The following is a 16,261-nucleotide window of genomic DNA, read 5'->3' as shown; positions in this document are numbered from 1 at the left end:
GACATTATCTTTTGAGACCATTGAGTGACAGGGATAGTACATGAGAATAGATCTCTTTTTGTGGCGCCGATGAGCTTAAATTCCAAGCTTTAAACCAGGAATAACATTCACTTAATTTTAAAGCTTTGTATAAGGTTTTATCATAGCGGCATAAAAAGATATATAAAGCCTCGATCAAACGGAGATAAGAGTTGAGGAGGGTCGATGAGAGTTCCAACTTTCATTAGACCATGCACTCTTATCGACTCTCACATCAGTCTCTTTCGCTTTGTACTTGTTCAAATTCGAGTGAGTTGTCGCCATTTGATCGCGTGAATGAGAGTTTTCCCAAAAAGCGAAATTGAGCGTGTAATCACCCACTAAGCAGTGAATCCTGAGCACTCTCACCAATTCTCTGAGACTTTTTGATGACAATCCTGTAAGATCAAAAGAGAGTGAAACTCTTATCGACTCTCTTTTCCGTTTTATTAAGGGTTTAGAAGCTATACGTGTGGTGGATGGCCTTTTTCAATACAACAATGCGAACAACTCAATTTATAATTTTCTATTAGCATTAGTTAACTTCGCGTAAAACTCCCTACGTGTTTTTTTCAACATATTCGCTATTGCATTTTATTATTACACCTGTCTACCAATTATATGAGGCCGTTTGTCGGGTTTTAAATACCACAAATAATTTCTGTGCTGTGCTTTTTGTTGAACTAGATATGGCAGCGTGGTTTGTGCGAGCATCGTGAACTCATGGGAGGTGTTTAGTAGCCTCTGGGACATGTCTTCAAGTAGCGAGTTAAAACAAGCTTTGCTTGAAATCATGAAGAAACTACTGCTGTCAGATCCCAAGGTTAGTGACGTCACATCCGGTTAGATTGATAAAATAATGTATGACATCACATCGGGTCGGAAAGTAACAAGATATCTAACGTTATTTCCAATTTTGTGTACTTGTCTCGCAACATATTGCTATTGAACAACGACGTAACGTCCGGTTGGAATGTAGAATGACATGGAAATAACGTGTGACCTCATATCCTGAAAAATAATGTGTGACCTCATATCCTGAAATGCGGTCCCGGTCTCTGGGATCCCATTGCTGTTCTACTCTGTTGTAGATAAGATAACATTCTGCCAGATGTTTTAATATGAAAAACAGTGAACCTTTAAAAAAATCAAAAATAGAGAAAAAAGCTTCTTTAGTAATGCTGTCTCTCAGCAGAAAGTTGAATTTAGTAATTACACGTACCTCTGCGAGTACTCGACTACTGTCTAGAGCTTCCGTGCAGTATTGCTGAGTTTATGTGGGGCCTCACATAGCTGCTCAGGGCCTTTGTAGGGAGTGGGGCATTGGGGGAACGTTCTCCGCCCCTTATATTTATAAAAAATATATAAGAAAACGACCAGTAGGGGCGTGGCTGTGACCATAATATTTGCTTAATGTTGTCCCCCCCCCTCCTCCAAAAACGAAGAAATAAGCCCCGTCGTTGTATTTCGGCCTTGACAGTATAATTATTGTTTATTTACAGTGTCTCATTGATCCTGCTAAGCCTGCCTTCCAGATTGTTCTAAAAATGTTCACTTCTGTCTTTGACGACAAAAATCTGACGCTTACATTCAAGGTATGTAAGTCCTTTATAGACAGTTTAATGAAACATACATCTTTACATGTCCTGACTTATGGTTCCGATTTTTATAATTTTTTCAATCATTGCTTGCATGTGTTTAGAGCCGAGCTGTTGAGCTTTTTCCGTATTTCAAGAACCTCCCGGACAATTACCAGTCCCAACTGAAGTAAGTGTTCAATGGCTGTATACTGTAGCTCAATATGTTGTCCGTCCAATCACCGTTTCCACCAAAGGGTTACTTTCTTCCCTCATTTCTTAACTTTCAAATTTACCATAACCCTTAATTTTTATCCCAAAATTCATCTATATCTCATCTTAAATCAACTAAAGTGCATCCTTGTAGTTACATGTTTTCTAATCTATCCTTAAGTTAGCCTTACCCTTAGATCAACTCTCACCAACCGTAACCTACACTTAAAGCTTTATGAGCGACAGCTCGTAAGCGACCAGCTCTGATAACGACCACGATTATCAGGCCCATACCCAGGGGGGAGTGTAGGAGGTGCGAACGTACCCCCCCACACACACACACACACAACGGCCGAAAGTCCACTTTCGGTTTCAATAGACGTGCTATTTGTAGACAAAACTATAAAGCATGAGCTCTATTACTTTGGTATGTAGTCAAATCCGACAATAAAATCCCGTGGAGATACTGCAAAGGCATAAAAAATCATTTTTTTTTTCGCGGGTGGTCAGCTTTTCATCAGAGAACCTCCTCCACTCCTCCACCCCCCTCCCCCCTTCCCCCAAAAATTAGGTCCACTTTTCGTATTTCGCACCCCCCCCAAAAAATTTCATGGGTACGGTCCTGATTATAAATCCTGTTGGAATCGCCATATAAACTCTTTAATTGGTTTTCCATTGTTTCCAAGCTCTCCTAAGCGACAACCAAGAGTACTACAGTATATTGAGTACCATGCTCCATGCAACAAGCAGAACAGAAATACACTTTCGCTGATTAAACCATGTCTTCGAATAACAGCTGTTCAGCAACTAAATGGAAAGAAACGAAACCGCTTGTAATTATTTAGAGACTTTATTTTGATTAAGGTTTTGTAAACAGCAGAGCACATTCTCCTACGCGAACTGCTCTTTCTACAATTTTCCATTCCCAAGGTCGCCTAGGAGACCGTTTTACTTTTAACTTTTTCTTCTTCAATCCATAACCTCAACTGTAATAATTATTGCCATAACCCAAAGCATTGATTTCTCCATTGTTGCCCTTGAGTCCTTACTCAACTGTGCATTTGCTTTTGGTCCTTATCAAGCTTCTCTTCCTTCGGATTCACAGGTCTTGCATCGACACTCTAGTCACGGATAATTTCCCTCTAAAGTCAACTGAGTTTATTCCTGGCAGCCCTAGATACAATGACTACATAGCAACGCTTGATAAGGTAGGGATCCAAAATACATTGACTTCATGCCAACTGAAGAAATAGTAATCCGTTAAGAGGTTATTTGCACGTTATACTTTTTTCCTTGTGCTCAGGATTTTATTCCAAAGGATGTGTACATCAACTGAAAAACCCTTTCTTGTATGCCAATCCATTTGATTGTTTATATCGTCAGACTACCCTAGCTAGCATGCCCATATTTTATTTTGGTTACCTCATCAGCTACTCGTTACAATGGTAACCTCAGGGAGTCTGGTACTGCTGCAAGTGATAACCGCTGTACTCTGTCGAGAGGAGCGTCATGTTCACGAGGAGGAAATCCAGAAATCTCTTGCTGCATTTATCCAAAGGTAAGGCTACTTAAAACTCTTTGGAAATTTTACCCCATTTACCATTGACTTTTACTCCTTATCTTTTTAACATAGGCCCTTACATACCTTACCCTTACTCCAACCCTTATCTACCTTATTCTTACCCCAACCTTTGTCTACCTCACCCTTACTCCAACCCTTATCTACCTTACCCTTACCCCAACCCTTATCTACCTTACCCTTACCCCAACCCTTAACTACCTTACCCTTACCCCAACCCATATCTACTTTACCCGTACTCCAACCCTTATCTACCTTACCCTTACTCCAACCCTTATCTACCTTACCCTTACCCCAACCCTTATCTACCTTACCTTTACCCCAACCCTTATCTACTTTACCCTTACCCCAACCCTTATCTACCTTACCCTTACCCCAACCCTTATCTACCTTACCATTACTTCAACCCTTATCTACCCTACCCTTACTCCAACCCTTATCTACCTCACCCTTACACCAACCCTTATCTACCTTACCCTTACTTCAACCCTTATCTACCCTACCCTTACTCCAACCCTTATCTACCTCACCCTTACACCAACCCTTATCTACCTTACCCTTACCCCAACCTTTATCTACCCTACCCTTACACCAACCCTTATCTACTTTACCCTTACTCCAACCCTTATCTACCTTACTCTTACCCCAACCTTTATCTACCTTACCCTTACCCCAACCCTTATCTACCTTACCCTTACTTCAACCCTTATCTACCCTACCCTTACTCCAACCCTTATCTACCCTACCCTTACACCAACCCTTATCTACCTTACCCTTACCCCAACTCTTATCTACCTTACCCTTACCCCAACCCTTATCTACTTTACCCTTACTCCAACCCTTATCTACCTTACCCTTACTCCAACCCTTATCTACCTTACCCTTACCCCAACCCCTATCTACCTTACCCTTACCCCAACCCTTATCTACTTTACCCTTACCCCAACCCTTATCTACCTTACCCTTACCCCAACCCTTATCTACCTTACCCTTACTCCAACCCTCATCTACCTCACCCTTACTCCAACCCTTATCTACCTTACCCTTACCCCAACCCTTATCTACCTTACCCTTACCCCAACCCTTATCTACCTTACCCTTACCCCAACCCTTATCTACCTAACCCTTACCCCAACCCTTATCTACCTTACCCTTACCCCAACCCTTATCTACCTTACCCTTACCCCAACCCTTATCTACCTTACCCTTACCCCAACCTTTATCTACTTTACCCTTACCCCAACCCTTATCTACCTTACCCTTACCCCAACCTTTATCTACCTTACCCTTACCCCAACCCTTATCTACGTTACCCTTACCCCAACCCTTATCTACCTTACCCTTACTCCAACCTTTATCTACCTTACCCTTACCCCAACCCTTATCTACCTTACCCTTACCCCAACCTTTATCTTCCTTACCCTTACTCCAACCCTTATCTACCTTACCCTTACACCAACCCTTATCTTCCTTACCCTTACCCCAACCCTTATCTACCTTACCCTTACCCCAACCCTTATCTACCTTACCCTGACACCCTTTTCTTGAAGGACTTGCTTGCTGACTATTAACCACGTATTTCCTATCTAGACTTGCACCATCTTCATCTCTAGTGAAAGGTGCTGTGGATGTCACGTATCGAATCTTTACAAACGAGCGTGACCACACGAGTAACGTGCGGCTTGCCGTACTAGATCGAGTATCAGTCACGCTCCTCTGTAACGCATCCAAGGCAGGCGTGTCAGAGTTCTTTAGTAGTCACGTCAAGGAGATCATGGAAATTATTGAAGCTAAGCAGCTGAAGGTATTGCTAGACCGGAGTCCTGTACAGTTCCCTTTAATGAAGCTGAAAATTTTGGTATTTCGAGACATAACATTGCGCATGGTTGCTTATAGGCCTGAAAGGATGGGTTAATTTATCCCAAGAGTAGCGCCCAGCTTCAGGTTAAAATTCGCTATCCATAGGATAGCTAACCTTCTGATAACTTAACCTCGACAATGGCCATCTTAACGGACGAGCGAGCAAAAAACTGGTTTGACGAGTACAATTCACTCTGACGACTTTGTAAAACAACAAAAAGTAAGAACTAAAATTTTCCCTATCGTGGTGGATATGTTTTCCCTAAAGAAGCCGTAAAATATCTGTACGCCCTGTATCTACTTTTATTTCATTGTCAAAAATGTTTACAACGAGATTTCAACACCGATGCGACTACCGAACTGTTTAATTCGTCTTATGACTCCAATAGTAAACCAATAGTCCCTTAGTTCTCAATATTGGTAGTCGCTTGAGTTTCGCATTTTTCACAATGATAGTTTTTCTGCTAAGTTTAGGAAGCCGTGCAATTCTAATGATCATGACAATGCTTTCCATCTTGGACTAAGTTTTTACTCAAAAATTAACTCAGGGCTAAGCGCCATCCGGTCTTTCGGGAGCTGAACTTATCATCGGATTAGTCATCCATAGGTTACGGCAAATGTATCAACAGCTTAGCGCTATAATCGGCCTTTCAGGAACCGACCACTGTAATATGTCTACTTGTTACTTGTGATGTGCAGCCATTTCTGACATATGTTTTTCTTGAGTTCTATTAATTTTCTTGTAGACGTATGACCCAGGGTTTGAGAGCCAGCTTGTGTCTAAGATGTGCGCGTTTCGTATGATTGAAGTTCTGTACAGTCGATTGGGTAAAGCAGAACTGAACAGTCCCCAGTCTTCCATCAACTTAGCATATTGCCCAAATGACAACACAGGCAAAGAGCTCACCAAGGCTATCACCAAGTGAGTCGCATAGTATTCTTAAGTTATCTTAAAAAAAGCCCCTATCAACAAGCGAGTATTTATTTATAATGAATTCAAGACTTTCACGAAGTAAGTAAACATAGTATTCATATAAGGATCTCAAAAAGGCTTACAACAAGCGATTATTGTTTTCCAAGGTCATCCGACTTGGTGAGAACTGTATACATATAATTCACAAGTGCTTTTAAGGCTTTACCAAGTGAGTTTTTCAGTATTAAAATGAAGCTTACCAAGACTGTCACCAAGGTTTTATAGAGTTCACTGGAACTCACAAAAGCTATCACAAAGTGACTATACATTATATTAAAAAAAGCTTACCAGGCTGAGGCTATGTCTATTTGCAATTGACTTGACTTCACTCTTTGCTATATAAATTTCGGTTTTTAAGATTGTTCAATTTGTGTCTTTTTTTCTACCTTTACTATTTAATGTTTTGAAATGTTTTCTCTTTTCTGTTTTTCTGCCATGTGCTAGGAGCGCCCATGCTGCCAAGAGCGAGGACATGCGAGGAGAGACTGTCGCTTTTGAGCTTAGAAGACAGCTGCACTGTGCAGCATACAACGCGCTTCTAGCGCTAATATCCTGCACACAGACAGAGCTAAAATTCTACACAGCTTTCCTCTTCAACGAAAACCCAGTCAAGGTAAGCTTTCAAGAATGTCAATCACCCACTTTGTTATTGTTTATTATTAAAAAAACACACAGCGGTTTATTCGAAAGGAAACAATCTACGAATAAAGTCTGATATGTTATTGTTGATATTTGATTGAAAATATCATGGTTACCTGCTTGAATTTTTCGATGGAAATGGATGTTTTTTTGTGACCATTGAGCGGGAGTATAAAATGGCGACATTCTAATGGGACACTATGGGGGCAAAGCGACAATTCTATGCCTCACTAAAACGCTCGTGAGTGAAAGAAATTCGCCTCCCTATTTTGAAATACACAAGTTACCCTAAAGGCATCCCCAGGATCTAACACTGCCGCTCCGCTCCCATAGTGTTTCATATGAATGTTTGATACCTCTGCTACAAGGGAAAGGATAATAACACATTGTTTTAAATGATATCAGCATTTTTCCTGACGTCATATGTACGTCAATAATTTGCTGCAAACATCTGGTGTTGTGAAGACTAGCGTCTTCCCTGAGGTAAACTTCTTCAAGTGGCCTATTCAGTAAAACACTCCCGCCTTAGCTGCGAGCCCATTAAGAAAACTGAAAGCAGACAAGGCTTCGTAGGCGAGACAATTTCGCCCCAACAATAAGCGAGTTTTTAAGAAACTCTTTCTTCCTATTATTGTAGGAAATCTCAGTACATTTCCTTAATGTTTTCTATTTGCTTTTGAATTCAAATTGCACAGTCTATTCGCCATCCAGTTTTTTTCTATAATTTCTTTTTCATGGCGTTATTTCCTTAGCATTTTAGGCCCGAACTTGTTTTTTTCTTTTTTTACAATCCAGTCCCAATTTAAACGTGGAATACTTGACTGGTTGGGATACGTGATATCGTGTCGAAATATCGAATATACCGTTGTATCGCCTGGTATACTGAATCGATCACTGCAATCGACTTGCCGGAATAAAAGAAAACTTACAGAATTTCCAACTTCTGCCTCTTTTACTAAATGTGTAAAAACGCGACCCCCCCATAAAATTTAAGCAAACCAAGTCCATTCTCTAGTTTCCTTAATGCCAGTTTGCTTAAAATGAGAGGTAATGCGGATTTTTATTACTGTTTCTTCCCCTTGAAAAGGCGACGTTTAAAAGGACAATTTTCATGCAAAATACAACAGTTGGATATTACGTTCTTTGAAGCAGCGTTGAGTTTTTTATTTTATTTTAATAACGGTTGCCAATTTGCATTCGAGCGGAATAGTTATTTATTTATTTTAGCCCTCATTTTATCCAGTTATGTTTCCTTCACCATCAAAATACAGGAAAAGAATAAAACACCTATTTCAATAAAGGTTGTCATTGCAAATGGCAAATGGCGATTGGCAAATGGCAGTTCTACGAAATTGCTAATTCTCTGCGCCGAATAACTTTGTAATTAACAATAGGACGACCAATAATAACCTACTGAATAATACCTGTGGAACGGACGTTTTCCTTCACCTTTTTGTTTTTTTATTATTCGTGACTGTTTTTTATATAATGATACGTATTCAGTTTTTGTTATTATTTGCCACTATTTTATTTGTTACTTTTTTTATATTATGATATCTATATAGTTATTTTTATTTTTTTATGCAACATTATGCTTATGAAAATATAGAAATGCCAAGGCCTAAATAACTGAACCGTTATCCCCTTCCAACCTAATTGTTTTAGAAAGAGCCAGCAAAGACCGCTCGATTGAAAAAGTTTTTTTTTTTCTAAATGCACTCTGTAATTTGACCTACGCTTTGGTATTCTTAGCCGTTGATTCTTTTTATTATTATTATTATTATTATTATTATTATTATTATTATTATTATTATTATTATTATTATTATTATTATTATTATTATTATTATTATTATTATTATTATTATTATTATTATTATTATTATTATTATTATTTGATACAACACACAACACTCGCAAGGAGTAGAAAAGGGATATTAGGAAACTAAATAAATGAAAATGTGTTCGAAAATTATTTTATTTAAACATACGGCTTTGTTCTTTTAATGAACTATACTGTTTCCTTAATGGTGGTAGAATCGGGTACTTCCGCGGACTTACAAAATAGGAGCTATCCTGTTGTCGGTTTTAATAACAAGTTGTGTGGGTTCGGCCGTCAGAGAGCAATTTGCGTAATGGACATAAAGAATGAAGCGTTTGCAAAGCATTTAATAACTTTTTAAAATGCCAATAATATATTCTGTGAATCAGCTGCTTAATGAAGACGCATTGTTAAAACTATTACATAAGCAAAATATCTTTCGATAAAGAAAAATGAACAGTCACCGTTCTGCAAAAATCCTACAGCAAAATACTGGCTACGGTTCCCTGAAATATCAGAATGAGCTGCAAGATCGTTCTTGGGGAGATATTAAAAAAATAATTTTTGATACACTAATACTGGCAGCCTTTTGAGAGACGTAAGCTTGTCTTTTATATGCAGAGGAAGAGTGAACAATTGGATAATTACTCGTTGATAATGGTGCAGCTGAAACAAAACCTTTTTAGCGTTGTTTTAATTCTCAGTCGCTTTTCTGGCCTCACTAAAACGGCTATAGAGACCGTATAATTTATGATGCAAATTTGTTTCTTATAGTAACAAAGGGCAAGAAAAGGGTGAGTGTTTCTTTAAAGGAGGAATGCTTACTTTTTCCCTTAAGCTTTGCACGTGACAGACGTTGGGTTTACTGTTCAAGAACAAAATGAAGCAATTTATTCTGACCTCATCCTCCTATTGAAGGAATATTCCACGCTTGCACCTTTGCTAAGGTGCACAGCTAGATTGTTTAATAATCTTGACCACCGCGGAGAACGGAATTAACGACCTTCTTGTCCTTTCTTGCTTATTGCTTTATTCGACAAAATACGCCAAGGGAATACATACTTCTTGGCTAGGACTGTCTTGCGTACAAATTTAACATCTGCCTTGCTTACAGTCCAAACAAACAAACAAACAAACAAACAAACAAACAAACAAACAAACAAACAAACAAACAAACAAACAAACAAACAAACAAACAAACAAACAAACAAACAAACAAACAAACAAACAAACGAGCAAACAAACGAGCAAACAAACAAACGAGCAAACAAACAAACAAACAAACAAGCAAACGAACGAACGAACAAACGAACGAACGAACAAACAAACAAACAAACAAACAAACAAACAAACAAACAAACAAACAAACAAACAAACAAACAAACAAACAAACAAACAAACGAGCAAACGAACGAACGAACAAACGAACGAACGAACAAACAAACAAACAAACAAGACAAACCGAAATACTTGCTCACAAGGATAGGCTTCTTCTTCTCGACACAACATGGGGCCAACATATATCGGGTAATGCCGTCATTGTGGCTACACTGAACACTGTGCGCAAATCCACTCGAAATAAACCTTATTTTAGAAACCGTTAACTTTGTAACGGTTGGTGACATAACGACTGAAAGACGTCACTATTTAAGCTCACAGTTTCCAGGTTTTCGCAGAAGATCCTGTTGACATAATCGACGGTTCCAATCCTAGACAATTTGAGGCAGCATTCGACACTCTAGTCTAAGCTTTTAATGAAGATAAATATTTTCTGAAGTTAACTTTTTGTGGAAGGTATAAGACGGGTTTATTTCAAGGGCCGGCAGAAAGTCAAGAAGGAAGTGTCTGACAGTGTGTTTTTGTGACCTAATCGTCTGACATCTTTTGGTGTAAAATGGCAGCGGACCGTTCAACCATCGAGGGAGCTGCTTTGAGTGCTTCGACAATTGGCCTACTCTCCTCAGTTAACGTTGTCTTTATCTTGATTGGAATCGTCGGGAACATTCTCGTTTGTGTTGTCATATACAGGAACTCTCACCTTCGGTTTGGGATGAACTGTTTCATAGCCAGTCTCTCTATTGCCGATCTGCTTGTTTGTATGGTGTCGCAGCCTACGTACGTACTGAGCCTAAATGGCTACTCTAACCCGCAGTTTCAAGTCTTCTACTTCGTGCTCACGTCCACTTCACTCTATGCCTCGTTGAATAACCTGCTTTGTTTGACTAGTAATCGCATGGTTGCCGTGCTCTACCCTTTCCACTACGAGGCTATGATAACTCAGGAAAAGATCCAGATCACTATTGGCGTTGTATGGGCCGTCTCCCTTATTGAGGGTCTCCTCCGTACCTTCACTGTTTTCAGGGTCGCAACGCCTTACATACGTCTTGCATCAATCCTTGTCTTTATCATCATGTATCTCAAGATCTACTTGATCGCGAGGAAGCAGAGAAACAAGGTCATCTCACAAGCAGAGTCCCTAACCTACAACTATCGACTGGCCGCGATCAATAAGGTGAACACAACCGCAAAGACGACTGCGATACTCGCGGGGTCCTTCGTGGTGTCATTCCTACCCATCACCATCGTCTTGATGGTGAATACGCCGAGTAAACTAGCAGTGGAGTGGTCCTTCTCACTTATGTCCTGTGCGTCAGCTATGAACCCTCTTATTTACGCATGGAGAAGCGAAAGCTTCCGGGATGCTGTACTTAAGTTCCTGGGATGCAAAAAGAGTACAGTCACATACTGTGGACCTCCTTGCCGCACCAGGGCAGGCCCTTCAGCTATAGGCTCCTTCTTTGCAATAACTCCGAACAAAGTGTCTATTCCACCGGTTCTTAGAGGTACTGATTTAAGCACACAACTTTAGTATGCCTTAATCGACGGTCAGCATAACGAGTTTACCGCGAATAAATGTAGGATTTTGTACAAATGTTGACAAGCTAATCCACGGAGCAAGTAGGAGCCAAACTAGTTATATTTATGTATTTTTTTATATTGTATTTTTTGCCATGAGTTGTAATAATAAGGTTTTTCGGGTGCTTTTTATTTTAATAGAAAAAAATATATTGGATTTCCAAAGTACTCTTGAACCAATGGAGAAATGGAAACGGTGTTGCTTGATGAATGTGTTAGGCTTGTCACGTCTTCGCTTCTTTATGGCATTCTCGAGGCTAGAGATGAGACCAAAGAAACGCATGTTTGCTTTTAACGACACGATGCTTGACAAATATTTATTGTTTTTGGTTTTTTTCGTCAAAAGTGCGACGGTAAATTGTCAATGCGCGCTTCTTATTAAGATGAAAACCCTAATTTGATATGAATGAGAATATTGATAATAGGAAAACAAGATACTCCCCTTTGTGTATGTGTATTCTGTTATTCCTTTGAAACGGAAATAAATAAAGCTGATTTGCTTAGCCGAGCGCGTCTGTAAAAATATACACCTGGTCAAAAAAAATGTCTGCAAATAGCGAAAGCTCCTTTTAAGACCGAAAGATTCTTATAAATGAACTCCAGCGATGCCAGAGCTACACATCGATAGTCTTTAATTAACTATTCTATGATTGATCCATGTTCTCCTTCACTCGATTGAAATATAATGAGATGCATGGAGCCGATCGGTCGTAGAACTGCCATTTGCCGCTTGCACGGTGAACATTTCTTGAAATAGGTGTGTAACATGACAGACACGTAAAATACCATTAGTGGTTTATTAATTTAAAGGAAAAGAATGATAGAAAATGTCATAAAAAACACGGTCTGCTAGTGACGTTTTATTAATATGTCTTAACCGATTATGCGATTTCAGCGATTAAACGATTATAAGATTTCCGCGGACCAAAAAAAAAAAGGAGCATGTTTAGAGCAATGTTTAGAGAAATAAGGTCACACCTCTACTATTTATTAAGTTGTCGGATGATTACTTATGTTTATATGCTATATATTATTTTTGAGCAATAAAATGTATCTTTTTATAACGTATTACATATTCATATAGCAGGAATGCTTACTCGATTGTCAGGCGTGAAGGCTAATCCCTCCCTACCCCATCCCCCTCTAAATGCGCCTTTTTGTTGTTGTTTCCTAATTCTCTGACAGAGACTGTTTAATGTGACATAATGTGACACTGAAAGAAAGAAATTATTTTTATAATTAATGTTCAAATTATTTGACTGCCTCGACCGACTTAAAGAAACACGTATGTGGCTGCACTGAATTGACACTTGTTCTCACGAAACTCCGCTGTAATGTTTTCGAAAACAAAATTAGCCTGAACACAAATGTGTAAATCGTAAGAGAATCTTGTAGTTTTTAAGTGCAGAAGGCACGGGTTTACGTCCCCCTTTCAAGAATGTTTTTTTTTACGACACATATTTCAAAATGTACTCTCCCTTAAAAACATTTTGGAATGGGATTCTATGAAAGCTTTTCATTTCGTTCCATCTTGAAAAAAAAAACCTATTACATGTGAGGGGCCGAATTTCCCTTGACATGTGTGGTTGAGAAGTCGGCAGTAACCTCGGCTCGTCACCCTCGGCACACCAACTTTTCCCTTATTTTAGTTACATGTAGATTGTCATTTTTTAATTGATGATATTTCGTGATTCCAGTTTTTGAGCGGATTTGTTTAGTAATTTCCAATTAAAACATTTTTTAAGAATACATTTCCGAATCTTGTGATTCTCTATACGTGTTGGGGTTATATTCACTTTTTTTTAATTCTTTTAGAAAATAATACATCCTTAGTCTATATCCCTAGCGGCACTAAAATGTCTTATATTGCTGCAACGATCCATTAGTCTCACGCCTAAGGAACGATAAAGTGTTCTCCGTTATGTTCGCCTTTGAGGTTTCATGACTCCCTTCTTTATTGGGGGGGCTTCATCATCTTCTTTCTTACTCTGCTCTTGTGAATTCCCAGGGCCAGTTCCTCCTGGATAATCTGATTGATACGGACAGGAAATATGAGTTTGAGGTCGAACTGTCGGTATGTACTCTCACATATCCTTTATTATTTTATTTGCCTATTTGCTACATTATCATTGTGATAAGGAGGTAAGATTGTACACAAGATGGGTTGATGCTTCATAGTTGTGCTATGCTATAGACACCGCTTGAGAGGAAGAAGCAGATGACGTCAATCAGGATAAACGCCCGAGTGCAAAGTGATCAGGTGGAGGAAGCTTTGTCTCAAGGTAAATTACCTATTTCTCCCAGGGGAAAGCACCTTTTGTCCCAAGGTAAATCACCTTTTTTCGAGGATAAAGCACCCCCTTCTACTAGGGTAAAGCACAAATTTATCCCAGGGGAAAGCATCTTTTGTCCCAAGGTAAATCATCTTTTTTCGAGGGAAAAGCACCCCTTTCTCCTTGGGTAAAGCACCTCTTTATCCCAGGGTAAAGCACCTCTTTCTCCCAGGGTAACGCACCTTTTGTCCCAGGTAAAAGCACCCCTTTTTCTCAGGGTAAAACAATCCTTTCTCCTAAGGTAAAGCGCCTTTTGTTCTAATGTAAAACAGAAAAAAAACTAATCTTTACTGTAAATTCAGAGATAATACAGTACAAGAACATACAAAACAGAAAAGTGAACTCAAAAGAGAAGGTGCAACCGGGACTCGTCTCATATTGGACACCAACCTTACGATTAATAAACTAAATAGAAATAAAGAAATTATGAGCTTTTTGCTCGTAAAGTTGATAACAAGAATCCCGGATTTATTTCTCCTTCCAGGTCGGTCTGTGCGTTATCTGTCGTCTCAGTATCTCGCCGATAGCAGCTTGAGTGAAGAAGTCAGTCAGTTCGACTTCTCTACACCAGTCCAGGTAAACATAATAAACTATTTAAAACGGACGGGTAAGCCTGATCAACTAGTTCAAAACAAGTCCAGGTAAACATGTTAAACTATCCAAAACGGACAGGTGGATAAGCCTGTTAAACTAGTTCAAAACCAGCACAGGTAAACATGTTAAACTAGCTTAAACGGACAGGTGGGTAAGTGTGTTAAACTAGTTAAAAACCAGTACAGGTAAACATGTTAAACTAGCTTTAACGGACAGGTAAGCTTGCTAATAAACTAGTTCAAAACAAGTCAAAGTAAACCTTTTGATTACAAGTAATCCTCGCCCTCGTTATAAACACGATTACTGATAAACGTTGCACAGGTTATAATGCTGAATATGACATTGTTCATCAGTCTTTTGTGTAAAACACAAGAACAACACCTTATTACGTGGCAATGTGTGATAACTTGATTGTGTACCATGTATAGATGTCATTTCTAACTGTGACTCTCGCAGGTTTTGAAGATAGTCTATTTTATTTTCATTCTCTAGGCATTCTCTGCTACAGACATCACGAAGGTACAAGCATCAGACAACCAGTACGAAGTAAGTGCGTCATGACGTCACTCATGCCTCTTCCGTAAAGTCCGAACAACCTTTGTGTCCGACTGGCGTGACATCGTAACATCGTGACATTGTATCGTATTGCTAGCATTCAGTATCGCGGACTTGTGAAAAGAGTTATGGGAAGCGTACTACGAGAATAATGACCTAAATGATGTCATTCTATGCCTTGTGTTATTTTATGCCTTAGCATTAGAATGAGACCGTTAAATAAGAACATGCTCCATAGTATTAGCATCTTTTTTTCGTTTCGTTTCTTTTTAATTTTTACTGAGACTGCCCCCTTAGTAATACATTGTCACTTCTTATTTTTGTTATTTAAAGGGGGAAGACTCTTATGAAATTGGTGAAGATGTAGAGATGGACGAGCTCAATTCACACGAATGTCTGACAAAAATTTGCTCCTTGCTCACGCACATGAAGGAGAGTAACATATCTCCACAACCAGATAAGGTATAAATGGGTGGCTACTGCACAGTCTGTTTCTTGCACAGCTACAAAAGGAAGACTATCTCTCCCCAATGAGTACGAAGGGTTCATAGTTTCATTAATTTGGTGCCATAGCGCAGCAACTTTTGATAGATATGTAAAACATTATCCATTTATGCTGTAGGTTTCCTGTTGGTCCTAGCTTAAACGTACGTAATTTAAGCCTAAATTTCCCCTTTTCCTTTCTCCCATTAGAATTCCTCGTTTCGGTTCATTCTAGGTCTGTCCTTAGTGTTCATTGTGAGTATTGCGTGTTCGCTGTTTTTCAAATCCCACGTCCACTTGTTTTCAGGGAGCGCTTCCTAAAGACATGCCATCTTGGATGAGCGCTTTGCACAAGAAACTCACGAACTTTGAAACGCACCTCAACATCCAGCTGTTTATCGCGAAGGTTATCATCAATCAATCCCAGGTATGTAATTGACAAAAAAAGAGTTATTGTTTGACTTGTTTTGTACCCTAGGAAACGAGAATGTTTTTGCGAAAAAGTCACCCTTATTTTTAAAAACCACACTGGTGTTACAAAGAACAGGTAAAGAGGTATAAAGTTATAGTAATATTTTAGCTAACAAACAAAGGTTTGCTTGTGCAAGTACAGTACAGGTTTCTTGATTAAAGTATCTCATAATTGTGCTTTTTACTCTTTTCTTTTACTTTACATTCCCTGTCATTTCCTAAATGAAT

At 39.0% G+C, this 16,261-nt stretch overlaps 2 protein-coding genes across 7 annotated transcripts in view; both read left to right on the top strand.

The window, feature by feature from the left end:
* LOC5505605 (DNA-dependent protein kinase catalytic subunit) overlaps positions 1–16,261 on the top strand; it is a 93,465-nt gene that overhangs the window by 33,521 nt on the left and 43,683 nt on the right. For all 6 annotated transcript variants that reach the window (XM_048720238.1, XM_048720240.1, XM_048720239.1 and 3 more), the window contains 14 exons: positions 706–841; positions 1,521–1,613; positions 1,721–1,785; positions 2,914–3,016; positions 3,239–3,366; positions 4,978–5,191; positions 5,994–6,169; positions 6,665–6,833; positions 13,606–13,671; positions 13,792–13,879; positions 14,415–14,506; positions 15,017–15,070; positions 15,413–15,541; positions 15,870–15,989. In XM_048720238.1, coding sequence (XP_048576195.1) covers positions 706–841; positions 1,521–1,613; positions 1,721–1,785; positions 2,914–3,016; positions 3,239–3,366; positions 4,978–5,191; positions 5,994–6,169; positions 6,665–6,833; positions 13,606–13,671; positions 13,792–13,879; positions 14,415–14,506; positions 15,017–15,070; positions 15,413–15,541; positions 15,870–15,989 — 1,633 coding nt within the window. The remainder of the gene's footprint in view (positions 1–705; positions 842–1,520; positions 1,614–1,720; positions 1,786–2,913; positions 3,017–3,238; positions 3,367–4,977; positions 5,192–5,993; positions 6,170–6,664; positions 6,834–13,605; positions 13,672–13,791; positions 13,880–14,414; positions 14,507–15,016; positions 15,071–15,412; positions 15,542–15,869; positions 15,990–16,261) is intronic.
* On the top strand, positions 10,093–12,665 carry LOC116613351 (histamine H2 receptor-like). The gene has a single exon (XM_032373950.2). It carries the CDS (start codon positions 10,576–10,578, stop codon positions 11,548–11,550), a length of 975 nt encoding a protein of 324 aa, XP_032229841.2. The 5' UTR covers positions 10,093–10,575; the 3' UTR covers positions 11,551–12,665.

The sequence above is a fragment of the Nematostella vectensis genome, chromosome 12 (assembly GCF_932526225.1).
Source record: "Nematostella vectensis chromosome 12, jaNemVect1.1, whole genome shotgun sequence".
In the NCBI taxonomy this organism is placed as follows: Eukaryota; Metazoa; Cnidaria; class Anthozoa; order Actiniaria; family Edwardsiidae; genus Nematostella; species Nematostella vectensis.
The sequence above is the reverse complement of the archived record's forward strand: the minus strand, read 5'-3'. Positions and strand labels throughout refer to the sequence as shown.